At 39.7% G+C, this 12,951-nt stretch overlaps 1 protein-coding gene across 2 annotated transcripts in view; it reads left to right on the forward strand.

The window, feature by feature from the left end:
- LOC130075529 (oxysterol-binding protein-related protein 10) overlaps positions 1-12,951 on the forward strand; it is a 43,566-nt gene extending 30,615 nt beyond the window's left edge. The window contains exons 7-13 of one of the 2 annotated variants that reach the window (XM_056240144.1): positions 3,869-3,999; positions 5,595-5,741; positions 7,192-7,642; positions 9,761-9,947; positions 11,052-11,234; positions 11,417-11,570; positions 12,853-12,951. In XM_056240144.1, coding sequence (XP_056096119.1) covers positions 3,869-3,999; positions 5,595-5,741; positions 7,192-7,642; positions 9,761-9,947; positions 11,052-11,234; positions 11,417-11,570; positions 12,853-12,897 — 1,298 coding nt within the window. In that variant the 3' untranslated portion in view covers positions 12,898-12,951. The remainder of the gene's footprint in view (positions 1-3,868; positions 4,000-5,594; positions 5,742-7,191; positions 7,643-9,760; positions 9,948-11,051; positions 11,235-11,416; positions 11,571-12,852) is intronic. The other variant, XM_056240145.1, reaches the window with a different exon arrangement.

Consider the following 12,951-nt stretch of genomic DNA (forward strand, 5'->3'; position numbering starts at 1 on the left):
ATCCATCCATCATAAAAGTGCATCTATCCATCATAAAAGTGCATCCATCCATCATAAAAGTGCATCTATCCATCATAAGTGCATCTATCCATGATAAAAGTGCATCTGTCCATGATAAAAGTGCATCTATCCATCATAAAAGTGCATCTGTCCATGATAAAAGTGCATCTATCCATCATAAAAGTGCATCTATCCATCATAAAAGTGCATCTATCCATCATAAAAGTGCATCTATCCATCATAAAAGTGCATCTATGCATCATAAAAGTGCATCTATCCAGCATAAAAGTGCATCTATCCAGCATAAAAGTGCATCTGTCCATCGTAAAAGTGCATCTGTCCATCATAAAAGTGCATCTGTCCATCATAAAAGTGCATCTATCCATCATAAAAGTGCATTTATCCATCATAAAAGTGCATCTATCCATCATAAAAGTGCATCTATCCATCATAAAAGTGCATCTGTCCATCATAAAAGTGCATCTGTCCATCATAAAAGTGCATCTGTCCATCATAAAAGTGCATCTCTCCATCATAAAAGTGCATCCATCCATCATAAAAGTGCATCTATCCATCATAAAAGTGCATCTGTCCATCGTAAAAGTGCATCTGTCCATCGTAAAAGTGCATCTATCCATCGTAAAAGTGCATCTGTCCATCGTAAAAGTGCATCTATCCATCATAAAAGTGCATCTATCCATCATAAAAGTGCATCTATCCATCATAAAAGTGCATCTATCCATCATAAAAGTGCATCTGTCCATCATAAAAGTGCATCTATCCATCATAAAAGTGCATCTATCCATCATAAAAGTGCATCTGTCCGTCATAAAAGTGCATCTGTCCATCATAAAAGTGCATCTCTCCATCATAAAAGTGCATATATCTATGATGATAAAAGTGCATCTATCCATCATAAAAGTGCATCTATCCATCATAAAAGTGCATCTGTCCATCAAAAAAGTGCATCTGTCCATCATAAAAGTGCATCTCTCCATCATAAAAGTGCATATATCTATGATGATAAAAGTGCATCTATCCATCATAAAAGTGCATCTATCCATCATAAAAGTGCATCTGTCCATCATAAAAGTGCATCTGTCCATCATAAAAGTGCATCTCTCCATCATAAAAGTGCATATATCTATGATGATAAAAGTGCATCCATCCATCATTAAAGTGCATCTGTCCATCATAAAAGTGCATCTATCCATCATAAAAGTGCATCTATCCATCATAAAAGTGCATCTGTCCATCATAAAAGTGCATCTGTCCATCATAAAAGTGCATCTCTCCATCATAAAAGTGCATATATCTATGATGATAAAAGTGCATCTATCCATCATAAAAGTGCATCTATCCATCATAAAAGTGCATCTGTCCATCATAAAAGTGCATCTGTCCATCATAAAAGTGCATCTGTCCATCATAAAAGTGCATCTCTCCATCATAAAAGTGCATATATCTATGATGATAAAAGTGCATCCATCCATCATTAAAGTGCATCTATCCATCATAAAAGTGCATCTGTCCATCATAAAAGTGCATCTATCCATCATAAAAGTGCATCTATGCATCATAAAAGTGCATATATCCATGATAAATGTGCATCCATCCATCATAAAAGTGCATCTGTCCATCATAAAAGTGCATCTATCCATCATAAAAGTGCATCTATCCATCATAAAAGTGCATCTATCCATCATAAAAGTGCATCTATCCATCATAAAAGTGCATCTATCCATCATAAAAGTGCATCTATGCATCATAAAAGTGCATATATCCATGATAAATGTGCATCCATCCATCCATCATAAAAGTGCATCTCTCCATCATAAAAGTGCATCTATCCATCATAAAAGTGCATCTATCCATCATAAAAGTGCATCTATCCATCATAAAAGTGCATCTATCCATCATAAAAGTGCATCCATCCATCATTAAAGTGCATCTAGAGCCAGGACATTTTTTAATATAACTCTGTGTTCGTCTGAAAGAAGAGTGTCATATACACCTAGGATGACTTGAGGGCGAGTAAATCATGGGCTAATTTTCATTTTTGGGTGAACTATCCCTTTAATGCATGTTTCAGTATGAGTGTGTGGAATCTGTTTCCTGTTGTTTTCAATGCTGGATGATGAACCACATGCCAAAGACACACACAGGTGCCTAAAACACAACCGACAGTGGATCCAGTAAAACCTTCCCGATCAACCCTGACACGGACTCAGGGCTTCACTCTGGGCGTCAAGATCAATCGCCATGACTTTATATTTGATTTTGTTTTATGTTTGATCTTTTTGTTTCCTAATGTTGATTCACTCGGCCAAACGAGACCTCCTTGATATGAATGGACACGTTTGAGGATAAACACTTGAGCGCTGAATGACTCTGTTCCTGGTCTAAATATTGTATGTTTATTATTTCTGATCTTCAGATCTCAGGTTCTGTTTCTTGTGTTTGGAGAGACACTATTGGTATATTACTGGATGGACTGAATCCTAAACTGATCGCTCTGAATGTTTCTGATGAATTAAATTAATTAAAATTCAGATGACACCTTTGATCTCTGACTTAGGTCTATTAGGGGCTGGTAATATGTAATGAGGGGGCGGGGCTCTGGCCGGGGATTGTGAATGGGCGTGTCTCGGAAAAGGGGCGGGGCTGTGAATGGGGCGGGACCTGCAGATCCAAACGAGGGAAACGCCAACCAGGTAAATACATATTTTGTGTTTTGTTTGCATGATCTGTTTGCTTTTCATCACTATGATCAGTCAGAGCATTGCACATATTCTGTTCTCATGTGTGCATGGATGTTTCTCTGCATGATGAATTTCCCCCCAGCAGTTTGAGAAATTAAAGAATTAATCTGAAGTGATGCTCGATGCTGTCGGATATAGTGTTGATGTGGGTCTTGCCCTACATTATTTTCTGCTTTTATATATGTATATATATATATATATTTTTTTTTTTAAAGATTTATGTTGGCTTGAGATTATCACACTGATGTAATATACACCGATCGGTCTGCACAGTGCCGCTTCAAGTCGAACACACCTAATATCTTCATTTTTACTTCCTTGTTAATAATAATATCTTCATTTTTACTTCCTGTTTTGAAGAAAATTGAACAGGTTCAGTTTGATGCTCCGTTTTTTCATTTCGATGCATCTTTACTGAAGTCTTTATTTATTTATATTATTTGTTTATGAATTATTTATTTAATTTTATTTATTTATAAAACTGATCAAATGTGTACCTTGAATGCAATGAAAGTTGCTTTGGATAAAATGTTTAAATGTAATATTAATTTAAAGTATTTACAGAGACAAGCTATATGTATTCTCAGTTACAGTTAGTTCTCATATATATCTCAGTTCTGTGATAAGTTGTACATGGCTGAATCTGTCTGAATGTAAGGAAAACTTGACATCTGTTATCAGAAATATTAGGAGAGCAGATGCCAAGTTCATCCAGCCCTGACGCTTTGATACCAAACCAATTTATGAGATGTTTGTGCATCAGTACAAGAGCTTAACACATCTTTTCACAACACACTGAACGGCTGCCGGACCCTCCGAAGTTTTGAATTAATATAAAATTAATTTGTTATATTTCAAAAAAAAAAAAAAAACATGTTTGTATTGGTAATACATGCTTTTCATGTGGAGGTTAAAGCAGCACATGTTTGTATTGAAAGTGATGTGATTCCTTCCTCTGCTGGAAAAATAAGGTGTTTGCTGGTTTCGGCTGGTGTTTTCATCATCAGCGCTGACGGACTGAACTCGGGTCACTCATTGCTCTGGTGTTGAGTGTGTGCGTGATGTGTAACTGCTGACCGCTGGTCGTGTGCTCTTCGTTCCTGCAGATAATGCTCCTGTATGGACCGTCCCGAAGTCTCCCTCAGAGGAAGGTCTGGGGAACGGTGGAGCTGCGACCCTGAGCTCCACAGAGCCCTCGCCCTCCCTCAGGAAGAAAAACCTGCTCCACAACACTGAGGTAAGACCACACACTGTCTGAGACCGGAATAACATTGTGTAAAATGCATATACACTCACCTAAAGGATTATTAGGAACACCTGTTCAATTTCTCATTAATGCAATTATCTAATCAACCAATCACATGGCAGTTGCTTCAATGCATTTAGGGGTGCGGTCCTGGCCAAGACAATCTCCTGAACTCCGCCGGTCTGAGTATTTCACAATCTACTCAGTTACTGGGATTTTCACGCAAAACCATTTCTAGGGTTTACAAAGAATGGTGTGAAAAGGGAAAAACATCCAGTATGCGGCAGTCCTGTGGGGGAAAATGCCTTGTTGATGCTAGAGGTCAGAGGAGAATGGGCCGACTGATTCAAGCTGATAGAAGAGCAACTTTGACTGAAATAACCACTCGTTACAACCGAGGTATGCAGCAAAGCATTTGTGAAGCCACAACACGCACAACCTTGAGGCGGATGGGCTACAACAGCAGAAGACCCCACCGGGTACCACTCATCTCCACTACAAATAGGAAAAAGAGGCGACAATTTGCAAGAGTTCCCCAAAATTGGACAGTTGAAGACTGGAAAAATGTTGCCTGGTCTGATGAGTCTCGATTTCTGTTGAGACATTCAGATGGTAGAGTCAGAATTTGGCGTAAACAGAATGAGAACATGGATCCATCATGCCTTGTTACCACTGTGCAGGCTGGTGGTGGTGGTGTAATGGTGTGGGGGATGTTTTCTTGGCACACTTTAGGCCCCTTAGTGCCATTTGGGCATCGTTTAAATTCCACGGCAAAGTCAACCTGAGCATTGTTTCTGACCATGTCCATCCCTTTATGGCCACCATGTACCCATCCTCTGATGGCTACTTCCAGCAGGATAATGCACCATGTCACAAAGCTCGAATCATTTCAAATTGGTTTCTTGAACATGACAGTGAGTTCACTGTACTAAAATGGCCCCCACAGTCACCAGATCTCAACCCAATAGAGCATCTTTGGGATGTGGTGGAACGGGAGCTTCGTGCCCTGGATGTGCATCCCACAAATCTCCATCAACTGCAATATGCTATCCTATCAATGTGGGCCAACATTTCTAAAGAATGCTTTCAGCACCTTGTTGAATCAATGCCACGTAGAATTAAGGCAGTTCTGAAGGCGAAAGGGGGTCAAACACAGTATTAGTATGGTGTTCCTAATAATCCTTTAGGTGAGTGTACACTACCAGTCAAAAGTGTTGGATCGGTAAGATTTGTTAGGTTTTTAAAAGACGTCTCTTCTGCTCACCAAGGCTGCGTATATTTGATTTAAAATACAATAATAATAATATTACAATGTAAATCAGTTGTTTTCTATGTGAATATATAGTAAAGTGTAATTTATTCCTGTGATCAAAGCTGAATTTTCAGCATCATTACTCCAGTCTTCAGTGTCACATGATCCTTCAGAAATCACTCTAATATGATGATTTGATGCTCAAGAAGCATTTCTCATTATTATCAATTATTTACATTTTTATTTCAGGATTCTTTGATGAATAGAAAGTTCAAAAGAACAGCATTTATCTGAAATAGAAAGTGTTTGTAGCTTTGTGACTGTGTGTTTGCAGCAGGAGGGGGTGAAGCTGGTTTCTCCTGATGAAGAGGTGATGGATTCAGACAGTAACTCTGAGGAAGATCTGGGTGTGCTGGAGGACCAGAGGAGTGTTATTCTGCAACTGCTGTCTCAGCTCAAACTCGGCATGGACCTCACACGGGTGCGGATGACGTACGCAACACACGAGTATCAGATAACATTAGAGTTTCATTACTCTCTGTGTGGTTTGTGCAGGTTGTACTGATATCTACTCTTAACTTTTTGGACCATTCTTTTGACTTAGCCATATTTCTAACATGCAGTCAAACGTGACACTCAACAAACCTAGCCAGTTCGGATATTTCATGTGTTCTAGCTCAAGCACACCTGTTGCTACTAATTAAGCCCTTGATTAGTGAGATAACACCTGTTTTTTTGCAGATTTGCACTGATGTGAGGGATTCTATTCAGGGGTTGAATAATTTTGAGACTGCAGAAGTCATTAAAAGTTGCATTTTCAGTTGAATTTGGGGAAACCACTTGAAAAATTTCAATTACTTTTGTTTGATTTGTTCACTGCAAACAGCTGAAAGACTGCTCATTTTGCCAATAAACCTGATTTGCTATGGGGGTTAATTAATTTTGACTACAACTGTACACAACACATGAGTATCAGATAACATTAGAGTTTCATCACTCTCTGTGTGGTTTGTGCAGGTCAAACTGATATCTTCTCTCAACTTTTTGGACCATTCTTTTGACTTGGCCATATTTCTAACATGTAGTCAAACGTGACACTCAACAAACCTAGCCAGTTCGGATATTTCATGTGTTCTAGCTCAAGCACACCTGTTGCTACTAATGAAGCCCTTGATTAGTGAGATAACACCTGTTTTTTTGCAGATTTGCACTGATGTGAGGGATTCTCTACAGGGGGTTGGATAATTTTGAGACTGCAGAAGTCATTAAAAGTTGCATTTTCAGTTGAATTTGGGGAAACCACTTGAAAATTTTCAATTACTTTTGTTTGATTTGTTCACTGCAAACAGCTGAAAGACTGCTCATTTTGCCAATAAACCTGATTTGCTATGGGGGTTAATTAATTTTGACTACAACTGTACACAACACATGAGTATCAGATAACATTAGAGTTTCATCACTCTCTGTGTGGTTTGTGCAGGTCAAACTGATATCTTCTCTCAACTTTTTGGACCATTCTTTTGACTTGGCCATATTTCTAACATGTAGTCAAAGGTGACACTCAACAAACCTAGCCAGTTCGGATATTTCATGTGTTCTAGCTCAAGCACACCTGTTGCTACTAATGAAGCCCTTGATTAGTGAGATAACACCTGTTTTGCAGATTTGTGAAGTTGTGAGGGATTCTCTACAGGGGGTTGGATCATTTTGAGACTGCAGAAGTCATTAAAAGTTGCATTTTCAGTTGAATTTGGGGAAACCACTTTAAACATTTCAATTACTTTTGTTTGATTTGTTCACTGCAAACAGCTGAAAGCCTGCTCATTTTGCCAATAAACCTGATTTGCAATTAATAATGATTACAACACATGAGTATCAGATAACACAGAGTTTCATTTGACATTACTTGTCTCTCTGTGTGGTTTGTGCAGGTTGTTCTTCCTACATTCATCCTGGAGAAGCGTTCATTGCTGGAGATGTACGCTAACTTCATGGCGCACCCGGACCTGTTCCTGTCCATCTCTGCGGGAAACACGGCGGAGGAGCGTATGGTGCGTTTTGTCGAGTACTACATGACCGCCTTCCATGAAGGACGCAAGGGCGCCGTCGCCAAGAAGCCCTACAACCCTGTGCGGGGCGAGACCTTCTGCTGCTCGTGGGCGGTTCCTCGGGAACGTGTGACTCATGCGACCAATCAGGAGGCGGCGGGGGCGGAGTCAGAATATTTCAGGGTGCGTTTTGTGGCGGAGCAGGTTTCCCATCATCCTCCGGTGTCTGGGTTTTACTGTGAGTGCGAGGAGAGAGGCATGTGTGTCAACGCACACATCTGGACCAAGAGCAAGTTCATGGGAATGTCAGTCGGCGTCTCCATGGTGGGAGAAGGTTGGTGACGCTCTCTTCATCTAGTCAATAAAATAATCTGGTAACACTTTACCAAAAGGTTCATTAGTTAATGTGTTAACTAACATGAGCTAACCATGAGCAATACATTTGTTACTGTATTTGTTAAACTTTGTTAATGTTAGTTAATAAAAATACAAATGTTCATTGTTAGTTCACAGTGCACTAATGTTAACAAGATTTTAATAAAGTAGTAGTAAATGTTGAAATTAACATTAACAAAGATTAATAAATGCTGTATAAGTGCGGTTCATTAGTAGTTTAGACTAACTATAGCAGTTAACTAATGTTAACTAATGAACCTTATTGAATGCATTGACGTCACTTTCCCGCCAGACTGAGTGGCAGAAGAGCTGATGCGTGACTGGATTTAAAGCTGCAGTAGGGAGTTTTGTGAAAACGTTGACTTAGCCTGAAAATTTGAACAAGCACAACTTCCAGGTCCCACCCCCTTGCTCTCTGCTGCGCTACAGCCCTCCCTCCACAGCTCGTCCTCCACAGCGGAGCCTGTCGTTAACGCGCAGGCTAGTAAACAGGGCCGGCGGATAAAAAGTTATATGGCACATTCACTAATAGGGACTAAACGTCAATAATATGCTTTACATTGACTATGGCCTGCCCATACTTTGACTACAAACTTGGTCCTCAAATCATTATGTATTTTGCAATAGCCTACATGTAACTTTATAACGTTGCACTCTTTCTATAAGTTATAAATAGCTAGTAAGATAACGTTAATATAACGGTTACTAACGTTACAGTATGTAAGTAATTATTCTAGCGATATATAATGCTAGATAAGGTGTGCTAGTACATTATTTCAGCAACATGACAAGCCAGTGAATTAGCAGGTTTCAATTGTTGCTTAGCAGAGTGGATGACATTTTATCTACATGTTATGCGGCTAGAGTTTTGACACCGAGTCAATGGGCTCTGTGTAATTCTTTCTTTTTCGCTTGTTTATCGTCATCGGTCTTTTTCCTTTTACCTCTTTGTTTTATGAGCAGGCGTCACTCGAGAATTGGCAGTTTAGGTTGTTTCTCCATCATAAGCACAGCTGCAGCACGCCGGCAATCTTGAGTTTGAACGACGGCTCGCGCTGTGCAAGAGAGGGGTGTGATCAGCGCGGACACGAGCGTGATTGACACTGCTAAGACATTCCTCCTGGCTCTGATTGGTTGTTTCTGACCGGGAGCGTGTATTTCTTGCAAATGGCAATAGGACCACTGGGAGGAGCCAGAGGAGCTTGATTTTTACACAGATTATCTGTCTCATATTCTACTGTCAGGACATAATGACAGTTTTAGCAAATACATGTTTTCAAAAGTTACCTACAGGAGCTTTAATAGGAGAAACTGTGAAAACGCGAGTAAAACAAACGATTATCAGTTTAAACTAAAGGTTGGACTCGATATAGTGTTCCTTACAACTTACCATAGATCCAGTGATCCAGTGATCTTGACATGCAGAAGGAATCGTGACATTCATATGAGCCTGATTACGACGTCGGGGAAATATATAAAGCAAATTTGCCTGTGAACGCTTTAAATAAATACCATATAGGTACGTCTACTTAAGGTGTTTATTTAAAAACATCCATTTATGCAGAATATACGATGGTAAATATTTAATCGAGGAGTTGTCAATGCAATATTTAGGGGTTAAATCATACCATATTGTATTGTTATATAGGCCTATATAACAATACAATATATAGCGTATGATTTTACCCCTAAATTCAGCATATTGACACAAAATTATAAGTGCAAATCCATCTTTCGCTGCCTGGATCCAGTTGTTTCTGATTGCAGCGATCCATCTCTGTTCTGTAGCTCTCGGCAGTCTGTAAAAATATACCTCAGATTTCTTGTCGAATCTATTTATACAGTCAATCTCAAAGCTCTTTCCCGGTTTAGATGCGGTTTGTGTGTTTTTCGCGGCATTCACGCTGAAAACATATGCTGGCACTCAGTCTTTTTGCCACTCAGTGTGTGTCCGGCTGCCGGTGACGTCACGCGCATAACCTCAATACACACATGGGAAAACATCATACAAAACAGTTCAGTCTTTGTTTACGCAGTTTGTACCTTTGCTCATCAGGTGTGCTACACCTGCGGGATCACGGTGAGGAGTACGTGTTCACATTCCCGAGTGCGTTCGCTCGGTCCATCATCACTGTGCCGTGGGTGGAGTTGGGGGGGAAGGTCTCCATCAGCTGCGCACAGACGGGATACTCGGCCAGCGTCACGTTTCACACCAAACCCTTCTACGGGGGAAAGGTTCACAGGTCGGTGCTGCACTCACATCGTGTCGGAAAGATCGGGATTACGAGTTTGATGCGCATGAATGTCACCACAAAGTCATAATTACGAGTGATAAACTCTGGATTTTCAAAATTGACAATTCTTATTTTTTATGGAGTATTGCAGCGTTTATCATAAATGATTCATCCATTCACATCATTATTGTTTTAAATTAATGTGCCTCGTAATCTTTAATCAGAATAACTTCCTCTTGCAGCATCTCTTCTCTTCTCTGATGATGTGGGCGGGGCTATAACCTGTCACTCACATGAGATCCACCAATAGCAAACCACAACCATCCAATCAATTCCTCACAGACAAAATCAAGCCCCGCCCACATTTGCTCTTGTTCCAGAAGCGTTTCACTCGTCACAATAGAGAAGAAAAGACGCTCACGTTTCATGCCAACTTTAAGGTTGTGTGTTCACCAAAGTATTTTTGAAAATTGTTGTCAAAGGGAACGGCGTGTATTTAAAAACACCAGCTGATGTGACGAGGGGTTGAGCGTTTATTTCATGCTGAGCGATGCGCACTTTTTGCTCACAAGTTTTTTTTTCGGGTGCAGAAAATTGAAAAAAAATGGGTAAAACACAGCACTCATCACTGTCACTTTTTACCTAGCCATCCAATCACAGTCGAGGAGGGGCGGGACTAATACCACACAAATTGTCCCATCTTGCTTGTAGAACAACAACAGAAATCTTGTTGAATTTTATTTAGAAAAGGTACATTGCCTTCTAGCTCCGACCAAAGTTATCTGAACGCACCTGACATCTTAATTACGACTTCCCAACTCGTTAATACGAATTTCCCGGGAGGACTTTGTCACGTCAGAGAATTTCCTCAGGCAAAAAAGCTCCATTGCCCAACTTTAACCCGTCAAAATCTTTCGCCCTGATTGCATGGATTCCTATTGTAATTAATGTATTTCACCCACAATTTTTTTTTTTTTTTTTTTTGAATTTGGACTGCAGTAACTATTCCGACCACTAGTCATTCTTACATACTGCACCTTTAAAGGAGACGTAATTGAGAAGTCTTAGAGTGATAATGATGATGAATGATGTGTGTGTGTGTGTGTGTTTCAGGGTAAGTGCAGAGGTGAAGCAGAACTCCAGCGGGACGGTTGTTTGTAAAGCTCAGGGCGAGTGGAACGGGACGCTCGAGTTCACATACAGCAGCGGAGAGACCAAAGTGATCGACACCAACACACTGCCCGTCATCAGGAAGATGATCCGCCCGGTGGAGAAACAGGGCCGGCGCGAGTCCAGGTGATTCCGCACAATATTACTGTTTTTATACTGAAATAAATGCAGCCTTGGTGAGCAGAAGAGACTTCTTTAAAATAAAAAAAATAAAAAAATATTGCGTTTCCAATATATATGGTTTTCTTCAATTTTGTAAATTCGTTGTGATATTCTGCCGGTGTGTGTGTGTGTGTGTTTGAGCTCAGGCGTCTCTGGTCTCACGTGACCGCGGCTCTGAAGGATGGAAACATTGATCTGGCCACTGAACACAAGCATCGGTTGGAGGAATCCCAGCGGTCCGACGAGAGACAGAGAGACACCAACAACATGCCCTGGAAACCCAAATACTTCAGCAAAGAGGTACGTTCATGACACACTACTACAGCAACATGTGTGTGTGTGACAGACTCAACTGGGTTTGATATGGAAGCTTGTTTACACTTACACAGAATAAACTGTTTGAGTTCATAGCTCACAATTCGGACTTATAACATGCAATTGCAAGTTCATAATTCGCAAATTTGACTTTTTTCTCAGAAGTGTTAGGTACACGACAATAAAACTAAAAACAGAAAACTTTTTATAGTTTTGGTCATTCATTTACAAGACAACGGCGTTTTGGGGGCCTGAAAATTAAAAGTTTTGAAAATGGTTTCAAAGTGCAAAACGCTACCACTACTGTCTTCGTGTCTTTGTGTAAACTATAAAAACGCCAATTTGTGAAAACAGTGAAGTTGTTTCTTACAAAGTGACATCGCCATCTACCGGCCTGGCAGCAGAATACAGTGTTTCCGTGTGAATGGATCATTTTGACATTATTGTCGTCTGAATGCAAAACTTTTCAAAAAACTTTTCATTTTCGCCACTTTGTCATGTAAAAATACCCTTATAATAAAAGTTGCAATTACCTTTTTTAAGTCTGAGTTTGTTTCTTGGGATGCATGATATATCCGCCACCATATCGCTATTGGCTGATATATGTTTTGTTTATTGTTATTGGCCTGAAAAGAAAATTTGGCCAATATATTAACGGCGATAAATAATGCATTATTTCCTTCAGCTGAGACACTTCAGATGCGCACTGTTCAACATTATGGTTTTTAATTGTTTGAAATATGATTGAAATCACTTAAAAAACGACAATAGAGGTAAGTGCATTATGTGCAAGTCTGTCTTATCGGCTGCATCAAATTATAATGAGAACATTATAATTGTGTACTGGGACATGGATTTTAATGGTGAGACTTTTGTTTTTGTAATCAGGCTCTCAAAAATTTGATCAGCCAATGTATCGGCTTTCAAATATAAAGAATTATCGGTATATTGTATATTATCGGTATCGGCCAAAATTGTCATATCGGTGCATCCCTATTTATATATCACAATTCTAAGAAAAAACAAGTCAGAATTGTGAGATATAAACATGCAATTGCGAGAAATAAAGTCAGATTTGCAAGTTATGAACTTTTTTTGTTTTTTATTCCGTGGTGAAAACTGCAAATCTAAACAAAACATATTAAAAAGCTACCTAGAAAAAAAGGGGACCATTTAGATTGTGATGTTTATCGCTCTAATATGAAATCATTGTGAACAGTTTTTCAGAGTGTGTATTGTGTGAATCTGTGTGTTTGTCCGTGTGCAGGGGGACGGATGGGTCTACAGAAACCCACTATGGAAATCAGACTGAGATAAACTACAATCCACAGGAGAGAGACGCTGATCAGAACAACACAGGGAATCA

The sequence above is a fragment of the Rhinichthys klamathensis genome, unplaced genomic scaffold (assembly GCF_029890125.1).
Source record: "Rhinichthys klamathensis goyatoka isolate OS25496 unplaced genomic scaffold, OSU_Roscu_1.1 h1tg000582l_1, whole genome shotgun sequence".
NCBI lineage: Eukaryota > Metazoa > Chordata > Actinopteri > Cypriniformes > Leuciscidae > Rhinichthys > Rhinichthys klamathensis.